General features: G+C 40.9%; 1 protein-coding gene across 2 annotated transcripts in view; it reads left to right on the forward strand.

The window, feature by feature from the left end:
* Positions 1–13,988, forward strand: part of pds5b (PDS5 cohesin associated factor B) — a 50,411-nt gene that overhangs the window by 23,295 nt on the left and 13,128 nt on the right. For both annotated transcript variants that reach the window (XM_058413672.1, XM_058413671.1), the window contains exons 12-25: positions 761–912; positions 3,765–3,878; positions 4,592–4,673; positions 4,756–4,804; positions 4,904–5,043; positions 6,399–6,514; positions 6,615–6,720; positions 6,945–7,105; positions 7,536–7,659; positions 8,701–8,859; positions 10,634–10,702; positions 11,038–11,174; positions 12,252–12,375; positions 12,712–12,916. In XM_058413672.1, the coding sequence (XP_058269655.1) occupies positions 761–912; positions 3,765–3,878; positions 4,592–4,673; positions 4,756–4,804; positions 4,904–5,043; positions 6,399–6,514; positions 6,615–6,720; positions 6,945–7,105; positions 7,536–7,659; positions 8,701–8,859; positions 10,634–10,702; positions 11,038–11,174; positions 12,252–12,375; positions 12,712–12,916 (1,738 nt within the window). The remainder of the gene's footprint in view (positions 1–760; positions 913–3,764; positions 3,879–4,591; positions 4,674–4,755; positions 4,805–4,903; positions 5,044–6,398; positions 6,515–6,614; positions 6,721–6,944; positions 7,106–7,535; positions 7,660–8,700; positions 8,860–10,633; positions 10,703–11,037; positions 11,175–12,251; positions 12,376–12,711; positions 12,917–13,988) is intronic.

Genomic DNA, 13,988 nt, shown 5'->3' on the forward strand with positions numbered 1-13,988 from the left:
CCGATCCAACAGATGAGCTACTGTTGATCAAATTGCTGAAGAAGTTAATGAAAGGTGTCAGAACACACAGTTCATTACAGTGTGTTGCATTTTGTCAGCAGAAGGGGGACCACAATATAAAGCAGGTGGTCATAATGTTATGCCTGATCAGTGTAACAGAATAACAGTATATTTCTGACATCGTGATTTTGTGCCTGTTGATGGTGTCATGTGATCTGTTCATGTGTGTTTTTAGTCATAATGATATTTTTCATAATGCTGGTGATAATAGGGGTGTAATGATGCACTCTGGTCACAATTTGATTCGTTACAAGCTTCACAGCTCGATTCTCATTAAGAATTCTGACATTTTTAATGAGAATTTTATTACAGTGCATTATAGTCTGTATGAACAGATGTTTATTGTAAACACAAGTTCACTGTATTTTAAAAATTAGGCTAATTTTTCATTTTGAATAAACAAAGTCTTTGGAGTAATGAGCTCCTGAGAATCTTCAGGGGTTTCGAGATGCATTGTTACTCCCTCTAAAAAAAAAATCTCATCATTTCAGTGTAAAATGGAGAACATTATTTGTATTTGTAATCAGTGTATAATGAGCTACACTCTACCTTTAACTATGTGTTATTTGCTTTGGAGAGGAAGTCTTGTGCATCCTCCTTCATTAATTCATTCCCCAGAAGCTCGTTATTGCTTATATATATATTTCTTCCTCAGAGTGTAATAAGTGATGAATCATGAGTACATATTTCGTTGTTGCAGTGGAGAGTGCGCAAGGAAGCCATGATGGGCCTGGCTCAGATTTATAAGAAGTACGCTCTGCAGGCGGAGGCGGGAAAGGAGGCAGCCAAACAGATCTCCTGGATTAAAGATAAGCTGCTGCACATCTACTACCAGAACAGTATCGATGACCGGTAAGTGATCTGTCTGTCTATCTGTCTTTCTATCTATCTGTCTATCTATCTGTCTATCTATCTATGTGTCTGTCTGTCTGTCTGTCTTTCTATCTGTCTGCCTGTTTGTCTGTCTATCTTTCTAGCTGTCTGTCTGTCTTTTTATTTATCTATCTGTCTGTCTGTCTGTCTGTCTGTCTGTCTGTCTGTCTGTCTGTCTCTCTCTCTGTCTTTTTATCTGTCTGTCTGGCTGTCTATCTTTGTAGCTGTCTGGCTATCTGTCTGGCTATCTATCTATCTATCTATCTATCTATCTATCTATCTATCTATCTATCTATCTATCTATCTATCTATCTGTCTCTCTGTCTCTCTGTCTGTCTTTGTCTGGCTGTCTATCTTTCTAGCTGTCTGTCTTCGTCTCTGTCTGTTTCTATCTGTGTCTATCTATCTGTCTGGGTGTCTATCTGTCTGGCTGTCTTTTTATCAATCTGTCTGTCTATCTGTCTTTGTCTCTGTCTATCTGTCTGGCTGTCTTTTTGTCTATCTATCTGTCTTTCTATCTATCTGTCTGTCTTTGTCTATCTATCTATCTATTTATCTATCTATCTGACTGTCTTTCCGGCTGTCTTTCTGTCTGTCTATTTATCTATCTGTTAATGCTGTATAACAAAAATGTGACCTAGTTTAGCCGTACAGTGTGTTTCAGTAGCGTGATCAGTTTGATGGTATTGTGTTACTGGACACCCAGGCATCAGCGGTCAGTAGTGTTTGCGAGTGAATTGAAACACATCCATCCACACTTACTAGTTTGCTTTATTATAGCATCGTCCCCAAATGCACAATATAATGAGTACAAACCTCTGTGATTGAGCTTTCGTTTATTTCCTACCGATGTGCTCGTGAGAAAATAATGAGCTTTAATATCTTGTTGGTTTTAATCCACCTCACATACACTCATTAGCTTTAAAGGTGCCTTAGGGGAGTCATTTTTTTTTTCCTAAGATTGGGTCTCACCTGCCCATGTCCACAAAGCTCCGCCTCTAGGTTCCATAATGTCTATAAGATGACTGACAGGAGACACTTCCAAATATATTCTGCACCAGAAAAAGTGTTATTTTATGAAATTAAATAAAAAAAAAAAAAGCCACTGTTACCCCTTTATAAATAGGCTTCATGATGAATTGGCACTGCTTCATAAAGAGGATGCGGAGATAAACACAACAGCATCAGCTCCAGATGTTCATTTTGTTTTTAAACACTCTATGGAGCTGGAGCTGTTTTTGTCTTGTGAATCCTGCCATCAGCTCTTTAGCTTTCTCACTATTGCACCGTTCCGGGGCTGTGTGAGAGGGAATAATAATGATGATGATGTCGAGAGCTATGAATACACACTCTCCCTCCCGCCCCTGCCCCTGGAGGGATGGAGGCGCTGCAGGGAGAAGGCATGGATATAATGGGTAAAGTGTACGCAGACTCAGAGGAGAGAGAGCAAGCATTCTGACAGCTTTGTCATTCATTTCCTGTCTATATATATACAGACATTTCACAGTGTTCTATCACACCTCTGTATTTGTATTTGCACATCGGTGTGTGTAGATTGTAGTGATGACACTGTTGCCTGCGAGATGAATATATAATCACGCTAAATATGTTGAGATGTCCATCACACAGCTTATTTTTGTTTTCCACTTTGTCGAGTTGTATGTCCAAGACTCTCATTAGTGCACTAAGCAGAAGTGTTTGAATGTTTGTGAGATTTGTATGAAATAGGCTTATTAGGTTTTGGGTTTGATTCAAACAGGATCAAGGTCATATACGTAAGAAAGATACTTTTAAGGTTTTCCTGCCACGCATATTATAGTATTATTATTATAGTGATAAGCAATAGTTGCTGGACTTCGAGGCGTTCATGTCCACACAGTATGCCTTGAAATCTACTTATCATTTAGCCTTCCTTGTTTATTAGACTAGTGAAGACGTTTCTACGTGTATTTTCTTCTAATCAAATGAAATGACTTCTGACGTAATCTTCAGAAAGTTTTTAAAAACAAGGCTGGTTTTCTATGTATTCCCATTCATACGCTGACCATCTGTAGAGAGAAGAGAGTCTTCTCGACACGGCTCATTTGCATGTGGCGACGCCCACAAAACTCCATAAAAGGTCAAGTGCACAGACGGCTGAGAGTAAAGACATGAACAAGGCAGAAGTGGAATTTATCAAGTAAAGGGGAATAAAAAATAACAGCAGCTAGAAATAACTCAAAGGCTAGAGACAAAATACAGAGCAGGTGAAATGGGTGTGAATGAAGAAAAGGAAAGAAAATGGAGGAGAGACAAAAATCTACACCAAGGTTATGGATCCTGGAAATTGAGCAGGTCACACAGGGAATTCTCCAGCACACAGACCTGCCCATGCTATGTTTATACATAATCAAAGGGGAGATATACACTGATCAGGCATAAGATTATGACCACCTGCTTTGTTTTGCTGCCAAAACAGCCCTGACCCGTCCTGCACTGTGTATTCTGACCCCTTTCTATCAGAACCAGCATTAACTTCTTCAGCAGTTTGAGCAACAGTAGCTCGTCTGTCGGATCGGATCACACGGGCCAGCCTTCGCACCCCACGTGCATCAATGAGCCTTGTTAAACTTGATTATAATGAATATTATGGGATCGCTATGAAACAAGTGCTGCTGTTAAAATAAAATAGTTGCATGTATGTATCAGAGTAAATACAATAATCGAGTTTAAGTGCTTGGTTCCGAACCTGAAACATCCGTGACAGCTTTCTGGAAAAAGTGTTGATGATTTTGTTTTCTGCTGTGTTGCTCATCACTCACATGTCTGATCTTATCTTGTCTTTTTGTTAGATTGCTCGTGGAGAGAATCTTCGCCCAGTACATGGTGCCTCATAATCTGGAGACTGCAGAACGGATGAAGTGTCTGTATTACCTGTATGCTACGCTGGACTCGAACGCAGTAAAGTAAGCCTCACATTTCCTCTAATCTGGTTGGTCAGAAAGTGTTGATTCATTTCTTCTTTTTTTTTAGTAACTAACTAATAATAAAGTGATTTCTGTTTAACAGAGTTTAGGTAAGGAGTCTCCATTGTTGGTTCTTTCTGAAGGGACAAGAGTGTTGTTTTTTTGTTTATTTCTTCTTTAAAAAAAATGAGGGGATGGAACAAGTGTTTCTAGCTGTTATAAGGGATAACATGATCACTTAGGGGCAGTGGTAGGTCAAGTGGTTAAGGCTCTGGGTTGTTGATCAGGGTTCAAACCCCAGCACCACCATTCTCCACTGTTGAGCAAGGCTCTTAACCCTCTCTCTGCTCCAGGGGCACTGTATCATAGCTGCCCCCTGCGCTCTGACCACAACTTCCTCAGCTAGGATATGTGATGAAAAGATTTAAATAAAGATTAACTATAAATGGATAAACAGTATCACGTTTTTCAGCGAGTGAAAAAATTGTTGTAAGTCCATTAGTCAGGCTTTATCACATCAGAGCACATCACTGATTATGTTCCTGTAGCAGCATCCCCCCTTCTGTGTTTAATTTCTGTCTTAATGCATTCGCAGGTCTTTCCTTTTAGTATATGATTTGTAATTGGAAAAGTTTTGTACAAGCTAATATACAGAATACTTTGTATGTTTATGAATCTCAGGTGTTAATACTGGCGTATTGTTTTATTCTCAGAGCCCTGAATGAAATGTGGAAGTGCCAGAACATGCTGCGACACCACGTCAAAGATTTGCTGGATCTGGTCAAACAGCCAAAAGTGAGTTCTCTCAGGTGATAAAGTGAGCAGTGTCGTGTTCGTGCTTGACAATTAAACTGAAATGAACTTTGCCTCCTTTCAGTCGGACTCCTATAATAAAGCGGTCTTCTCAAAGGTCATGGTCATCACACGTAAGTCTCAGCTTGTCATAGTATCATGTTATAATAGAGAAGGAACACCACGGCTGGCTGGGTCTGTTTATTCCTTACAATTTTTCTTTTTCCTTTTAGGAAACTTGCCAGATCCAGGGAAAGCGCAGGACTTTGTGAAGAAGCTGGCGCAGGTTCTGGAGGAGGATGAGAAGATCAGGAAGCAGCTGGAGACTCTGGTCAGCCCGACCTGTTCCTGCAAGCAGGCCGAGGTTTGCGTGGTAAGGACTTTTATCTTAACTTTATGTGCTGAGATTGAGAGATTGACCTTGTGTTCCAGGTTAATTAAATAGATTGTTGAAGAACTGATGTTCAAAGGTATTTTTAAAAAATATCAAAATTGACCACTGAAAGTCTCTCTCTCTCTCTCTCTCTCTCTCTCTCTCTCTCTCTCTCTCTCTGTGTGTATGTATATATACATAGATCTGGCATAACTTTATGACCACCTGCCTAATATTGTATCGGTCCCCCTTTTTGCTGACAAAACGCAACAAACTGCACTGTGTATTCTGACACCTGTCTATCAGAACCAGCATTAACTTCTTCGGCAGTTTGAGCAACAGTAGCTCATCTGTTGGATCGGATCACACGGGCCAGCCTTCTCTCACCACATGCATCAGTGAGCCTTGACCGCCCATGACCCTGCCTCTGGTTCACCACTGTTCCTTCCTTGGAGCAGTTTTGATAGATACTGACCACTGCAGACCGGGAACACCCCACAAGAGCTGCAGTTTTGGAGATGCTCTGATCCAGTGGTCTAGCCATCACAATCTGTCCCTTCGTCAAACTCGCTCAAATCCTTACGCTTGTCCATTTTTCCTGCTTCTAACATCAACTTTGAGGACAAAATGTTGACTTGCTGCCTAATATATCCCACCCACTAACAGGTGCCATGATGAGGAGATCATCAGTCTTATTCACGGCACCGCTCAGTGGTCATAATTTTATGCCTGATCAATGTGTGTGTGTGTTTTGTAACTTGACACAATATTCTAAGTGTGGGGTAGCTTGGCTAACATGGTAATCTTTTGCTAGCAAAAATCTAGCTAGTTAACTGCTGAGTGATGAATATTTACATCCTCAAAACTAAAGAATACTGATACTAGATCCTGTGTAACTTGTTTAAAGGTATTCACTGCTAGTTTGTTTGACTCTGACACTTTGAGCAGACCATCGCATCATGAGTTTCCAAGTAGAGGGGGTGTTTTCTTTTATTTTTCCTGGTTGACCGTCTGGAGTTAAGTAATGACCCCTAGTTGAACTCGGCTGTCTGGGAGTGTTGCCAAGATGGCCACTGAGTATAAAGACTTTACTAGAAGGATTTTGTATTAAGACACATTTTTTCACAAAGGTGGAAAACAGTCTGCAGATTTCTTCCTAGGTGTCGTATAAATGGTACAATGGCTTTTACTTACTTCACAAAGGAAGGCCTACATTTAAGTGTAAGTGCCCGGGATCCAGATATCCTTTATCGATAAAGCATTAATCCGTTCTGTGTGCCGAAGTGCACCCTTGTGCTTTTACTCTGATCCGATTGCGTGCGATAACCTAAGACTTGTGGTCATGTTTTATACAGAAAGAGGTCACAAAAAAACTGGGCAGCCCCAAACAACCCAGTAACCCTTTCCTAGAGATGGTGAAGTTCTTACTGGAGAGGATCGCTCCTGTTCATATCGACACAGAGTCAATCAGGTACCATACTCTAACACTAACTCTGATCATCCCGTCTGTTCATTCTGCTGTCTGACTCTCCTCCTCTCTCTCTTTTGATTATTTATTGTTTTATCCGTAGTGCGCTCATAAAACAAGTGAACAAGTCTATAGAAGGAACTGCGGACGACGATGATGAAGGTGTACCCACTGAGCAGGCCATCAGGGCGGGGCTAGAGCTGCTCAAGGTATCCAAGGATCAAGTTCTGCATGATGATGAGGCTGAGAAATGATTTCATCCTGTTATAATTACATGATTTAGTTTTTTTTTTTTTTTTTTTACTGATATTTAACAAACATTTAACAACTTTTCTGACCGCAAGCCTGCCCAATATTAAAGGTTGGAATCGGATTGGCTCAGTGTTGTATTCAAACTCCAAAAAGGAGGCTAACGAGCATGTTGCGCCCCCAGGTTTTGTCGTTTACTCACCCCGTGTCCTTCCACTCGGCCGAGACGTTCGAGTCTCTTCTCGGCTGTCTGAAAATGGACGACGAAAAGGTGGCAGAGGCAGCGCTGCAGATCTTCAAAAACACCGGCGGAAAACTGGAGGAGAGCTTCCCACACATCAAATCGTGAGTGATGCGTCTGTCTATCCGTCTCTGTCTATCTGTCTATTTGTCTATCTGTCTGTCTATCTATCTGTCTCTGTCTGTCTGTCTATCTATCCGTCTCTGTCTATCTATCTATTTGTCTTTCTGTCTGTCTATCTGTCTATTTGTCTATCTGTCTGTCTATCTATCCGTCTCTATCTATCTATTTGTCTTTCTGTCTGTCTTTGTCTATCTATCTATCTATCTATCTATCTATCTATCTATCTATCTATCTATCTATTTGTCTGTCTGCCTGCCTGTCTATGTGTCTGTCTGTCGATCTATCCACCTGTCTGTCTGTCTATCTATCTATCTGTCCATCTGTCTGTCTATCTATCTATCTATTTGGTTAAATGTATAATCTCTGAGACACACAGTTCAATCATGTAAATGATATTCGCCCCCCCGCCAGGGTTCTTTTACCGGTGCTACAACATAAAGCCAAGAAGGGACCTCCACGCCAGGCCAAGTACGCCATCCGCTGCATCCACGCCATGTTCTCCAACAGAGACACCCACTTTGCACAGATTTTTGAGGTGAGCTTTGAAAATCAGTCACCTCTTTCTGTGAACTTCCACCTCAAGCCTATTGATCTGCCGACTGCCCTCTACTCTCACTTTACACCTCAGGAGCCCTGTGCTCACACACACTTTAACAATCACCTGACAACGTAAGTCTCCACAGGATTTCACAGCTTCTGATGAAACTTGCAGAGATTTTTTTTGTGAAATTCTACTCAAGTCGGTGAAATTGCAAGCACAGAATACTTCTTTTAAACACCTAGAGTGGACACGTGTAGTTAGTTATACTATTATTCCATACACGAGAATCAAAGAAGGCTTAAGCTGAACACACGTTGTGATAAAACCTGTAAGCTTGTGGGATTTGCTTGATACAGCATTAATTTCTGTGCCCAAAAGTCACGAAATCCTAGAGGGACCGTATTACTGTGCACTGGAATATTAAATGTACCCTGGTAATTTATCACCTGTCTACTGTCTAGACTCTATTCTTCTGTGCTTCACGTCTGTTGTGTAGCGTTGTGTATAGTCTATTGTCTGACACCTGTTTTATTGTTAAATCTTTCACCATGCCCTGGAGAAACATTTCGTCGCTCACGCAACACATCCGTAACGAGGAAGAATGACAATAAAGTAGAATCTGATTTAAGAGTATACAACGATCAGGCATAACATTATGACCACTAAAATAAGACTGATGATCTCCTCATCATGGCACCTGTTAGTGGGGGGGATATATTAGGCAGCAAGTCAACATTTTGTCCTCAAAGTCGATGCGTTAGAAGCAGGAAAAATGGACAAGTGTAAGGATTTTAGGGGATATTAGGCAGGTGGTCATAATGTTATGCCTGATATATGAAAATTGTGTCAGAACAAACCTTCTATAGCTGTTATTTGTTTAAAAACTAGCATCAAATCTCACCTCTACTTTAATATGGGCCCTTTAAAGTAAAAGCAATAAGTGCTACTATATCGTTTTATCTGGTGTGTACCATCAGTGGAAATTTGACACCACTCTGTGTGTATCAGGCTGATTAAGCGTCTCCTCTGTTGTAGCCTCTGCATAAAAGTCTGGACACGGAGAACATGGAGCAGCTGATCACTCCTCTCACCACACTGGGTCACTTGGCTATGCTGGCACCCGAGCAGTTTGCCGGACCGCTCAAATCACTGGTGGCTAATTTCATCGTGAAAGATCTGCTAATGAACGACAGGGTGAGTAAAACAGAGCGGCATCTTATTAACTGCTGTGTCACACAATCAATTTATAGAGGTCCTAAATATTTAAGCTAATCTTAGACATCTCAAAATACCCCTCATCAGCCGACAGTAAAGTGTGTGTTAATAAATCACTCGTTTCCTAACTACAGGTTTGCTTTCATTATTTAGCATAGATCATTTCTAACCTTATATTAACCTGATTATTTTCTGAGTTGTATGTAATGCTTTGAAAGGTTTTTTTCCATCTTGGGCTTATTCTTTAAAGATTTTTTATTTGAGTTAAAGGCAGATCAGACAAATAAATATACTTATACTTATAAGGCATTATGTACAATAAATACTGACATTATTAGTTATAAATGGAGTAAAAAAAAATGGTAGAAAAGTGCGGTATGATGAATATCTTCTTGTTTAGATTTATGTTAATGTTACAGAATTGACTCATTACAATTATAATATATTGCAGAATATGATATAAAATACATATCGATCATTGTGGTAGTGTTTCATGATCATTGGGAAACTGTATGTCAACAGCAAAAGAGTGGTGTGAAGGGGAAAAAAGAAAAGTTTCAGCAAGAAGGTGTACAAGACAGTGGTGAGACCAGCCATGCTGTATGGTTTAGAGACAGTGTCACTGAGGAAGAGACAGGAGTCAGAGCTGGAGGTAGCTGAAGCTGAAGATGTTGAGGTTCTCTTTGGGAGTGAGACGGTTGGACAGGATTAGGAACGAGTACATCAGAGGGACAGCTCATGTTGGACGTTTGGGGGACAAAGTTAGGGAGGCCAGATTAAGATGGTTTGGACATGTTCAGAGGAGGGAGAGTGAGTATATTGGTAGGAGAATGTTGGACATGGAGCTGCCAGGCAGGAGGCAAAGAGGAAGGCCAAAGAGGAGGTATATGGATGGAATAAATGAGGATATGACGCTAGTGTTGAGGATGCAGAAGATAGGGATAGGTGGAGAGAGATGATTCGCTGTGGAGACCCCTGAAGGGAAAAGCAGAAAGAAGAAGAAATGTAATTAATCCTGGACTTGTGTTCACTTTTTTTTGACCCTTTGGTCCCGTTCATTCAGGACCTTTGGTTCTGTCAAAGGACTTTACTGTGGTTTTAAAAGCACTACAGAAAAGTCCTTCACACTTACTGTCCTTATCTCAATCCCAAACATGTTATAGATAACATTTGTGACTAATGTTTGCAGTTACTAGATCACATTTAACAATAAAATTGTCGCAGGTTTTTGTGATGCTTATAATTTGTGTAACAAATTACAACAGTAGAAGCACGAGAAACAAAAGATTATTGCAGGCCCTGGCTGTGAAATCCAGCTCTCAAAAAAGCATCAGGAAATGTGGAGGATTTACAACAAATGCACAACACTTTTAGTAAAAATATAAAAACAGGTCAGTTTCCCCACATAAGGCTTACAGAAAGTTTTATTATTCAGGAAAAAAGGTTTATAAAATGATTTGCGATAGCTGTGATCTCACTCATTATAAATCACATTGGCAATGTTTTTGTCATATTGTTGTTTGTCGTAATGCTTTATAAAGTATAGCCTGCGTAGCGCTACACGTGTAGAGAATTAAAAGCTCTTAAAGTGCCATTAATCCGCTCTTAAAAAGCATTACACTGAAAATACTGAGGCCTGATCTGAGAAGTGAGTGATAAATCTCCTTGCTCTGCTTGTTGGCAGACAGACCCTGCTTTTGAATGCCAGATGATTTTTATCTGTATTTTTTCTTCTTCTTCATCTGTCTCAAAGATTCCTGGCAAGAAAACGACCAAGCTCTGGGTTCCAGATGATGAAGTTTCCCCTGAAACCCTGGCAAAGGTAGGCCACACCTTATAAATTGCAAAAATGCATAGCTGTGATCGTACAGAGAAGGCTAAGTGTTTCTAAATATGTTGGCAGTGCTGTATAATTTATATAAAATACTTAAAAAGGCACACTAGCTGATGAGATTTGCCGATATCGTTTTGCGTGTCACAGCGCGAGCTCGAGACACAGATTGCCACAGATGTAGTTATTATCTCCCACTGTTGGTACCAGCCCCGGAGTGTACCATTTTGTGACGTTGATGAATCGCTGTTTTCTTTCCAGCAGCTCTAAATAAATATCTCTCTTGCTTTATCAGACATGTCTGTTCTCTTCAATCTTCGTTTCAGATTCAGGGCATTAAGCTGATGGTGCGGTGGCTGCTCGGCGTGAAGAATAACCAGAGCAAGTCAGGAAACTCCACGCTGAGGATGCTCACTGCTATACTGAACAGCGATGGAGATCTGACCGAACAGGGCAAGATGGGGTAAGATTCTTCTAGCTCGCAGTTTATTAGCAGATATGATCGGGTGATGGGAAAGGAGCAGAGCACTCCTTTGTATCTGTGTATAGTAGTGCAGGCATAATTGTTCATATAATAAAGCAAAATATATATTTCCTGATTAGAAAGCTTTCTGTGACACTGTAGACTCTTTCCGTAACCTTGTTTAAGAAACTATATATATTAAGATCCAGAGATCTTCACAAGTGAATCCTTTAGACCCTTTTTGTGCTGAAGTCACGATTACGTCACAGAGCTAGCTGGAGGCAAGGCAAACGGGTAAACTGGAGGCGGCCAATACAAACCGGTACAGAGTCCGCTACATGAGGAACTCGAACGTCATGGATGGAGTACAGGCTCCAGTTTGGAGTTTTACCGCATACCTGCTGCCAATGCCAGATGAATAAAACGAAGGCAGCTGTGGTCAAACCCAATTAAACGAGCGGACTGGACAGAAACGATCATCAAAAATTCGAATTCGTAGAGCACACTTCATATCAGATAAGGTTAAAGAAGCTGTTGGTATGGTTTGGTTACGTGTCTAAATATTTCTTGCGCATGCACACCTCATCAGAGATTAGGGAACAAGTTAAATGGTTTATCATGTAACGCAAGGTTTCAAGCTAACTGGTAGCTAATGACCGGAGACTAAACAATGGAAACTGTCTGTCATCTCCCTTTCTACTGTTGCCAGAAGCGCTCAGATAGTCATAGATGTCAGGTCACTCACCCGGAGGTCATCCTGTCATATCGAGTAAGCGTGTAAGTAAGTCCTGGACAGTGAGTGACCTAAGAGAGTCAGATACATTAGGATTTTGACCAGTCATTGTTTAAAAACAAACTAACAGAACTTGATAACTTGGTCAGGGAAATCGTTCTCCCTCCACCTAAGCTCCACCCACAAAAAAAAGTCACATTGTTTATTAACAGAAAAAGGGTCGGAGGTTACTATAGCAACCTTTTGTCCAAGTTCACAAAGCCAAATGAGTTATAATTAACAGAATGAAGTGTCTGTGTTTCTGATTTGATCCTGTGTGTGTGTGTGTGTGTGTGTGTGTTCAGGAAACCGGATATGTCACGTCTGCGCCTGGCGGCCGGCTGCGCGGTGCTGCGTCTGGCTCAGGAGCCTTGCTACCATGAGATCATCACCTTGGAGCAGTACCAGCTTTGTGCTCTCGTCATCAACGTAAGCCTGGAACACCGCTGCTCCGTGCTTCATTACAGGGCCGGAGCTCTTAAGTCACCTTTAGTACCCGGCCTCATCTGTTTTAATGATGAGAAGCGGTGCAGGGCGAGCTCCGTATCAAACAGCCCTGCTGAATCATTCTGTCAGTCCTGCTGCTGGTGTTATGATGGCCATATGCTGGCGTTTTAGCTCGCTGCATGTTGCCTGATCACACATTTGATGGGAGCAGAGCTCGACGTTGTCCTCCACGTCTTTTAATTCCAGTCATACTCATTCATTTCTTCATTCATTCCCTCACTCATGCACTGTCAGTCATTACGCCGTCTCTGTCTTCAGGATGAATGTTACCAGGTGCGTCAGGCTTTCGCTCAGAAGCTGCACAAGGGCCTGTGTCGGCTGCGGCTGCCGCTGGAGTACCTGGCGGTGTTCGCGCTGTGCGCCAAAGACCCGGTGAAGGAGCGCAGGGCTCACGCTCGCCAGTGCCTGGTCAAAAACATCAACCTGCGCAGGGAGTACATCAAACAGCACGCCGCGGTCAGCGGTGAGGACATGGACACACCTACCTTCCTTCCTCCATCACACTGTATCACAGGGAGTGCTAGTCACGGTTCTATATTAGCTCATCCCTAACTCATTTTTAATAAAACATTTCAACAAATGAAAAACACACACACACGCGTGCGCACACATACACGCGCACACACACACACACACACACACATGACTAAACTACATGTTATAACCCTGATATTTCATAAGGTCATTCTGCACAGCCAAAACGACACGGATATTATCACAAAGGAATAGCTCTTCATAAGAATTGCTAAAGTTTTCCTCCCACCTCAACAGCTTTATATATCTTTTATTGTCTCTCTCTCTCTCCCCTTTCTTTCTTTCTTTCTTTCTTTTTCTTTTTCTTTATCTATATTGCTTCCTCTTTCTTTCTTTCTTTTTCTTTTTCTTTCTTTCTTTTTCTTTCTCCCTCTTCCCTTCTTTCTTTCTTTCTCTCTTTCTCTATATTTTTCTCTCTTTCTCTATATTTCTCTCTCTCTCTTTCTCTTGCTCCCTTTCTTTTGCTCTTTCTTTCTTTCTTTCTTTCTTTCTTTTTCTTTCTTTCTTTATATTTCTCTCTCTCTTTCTCCCTTTCTCTTGCTCCCTTTCTCTTGTTCCCTTTCTTTTGCTCCGTTTCTTTCTTACTTTCCTTATCTATATTTCTCTCTCCCTCTTTTTCTCTCTTTCTCTTGCTCCCTTTCTTTTGCTCCCTTTCATTCTTACTTTCTTTATCTATATTTCTCTTGCTTTCTTTCTTTCTTTGTTCACATAAATCACAGTAATAATGGTGCGATTCTTTTGTGAGTTACTTTTACGATTTTACATTCCCCTTATACCACACTAACTTTCCCAATATTACTTTGTGCTTTTTAACCATTTATAGTTGCTTTCAACATTGTGGAACATTCGTAAATGATATCTCTAATATAACAACTGCAACCTTCACCAGATTTCTTTCTTACTTGATGTTTTTATAGACATTAAAACACAGCTTGTCCTGTTAGTAATTACTAAAGGTCTGTAATGTTTCTCGAACACTGTCAACTCTGTCCATAAATATT

The sequence above is a fragment of the Hemibagrus wyckioides genome, linkage group LG17, assembly GCF_019097595.1.
Source record: "Hemibagrus wyckioides isolate EC202008001 linkage group LG17, SWU_Hwy_1.0, whole genome shotgun sequence".
NCBI lineage: Eukaryota > Metazoa > Chordata > Actinopteri > Siluriformes > Bagridae > Hemibagrus > Hemibagrus wyckioides.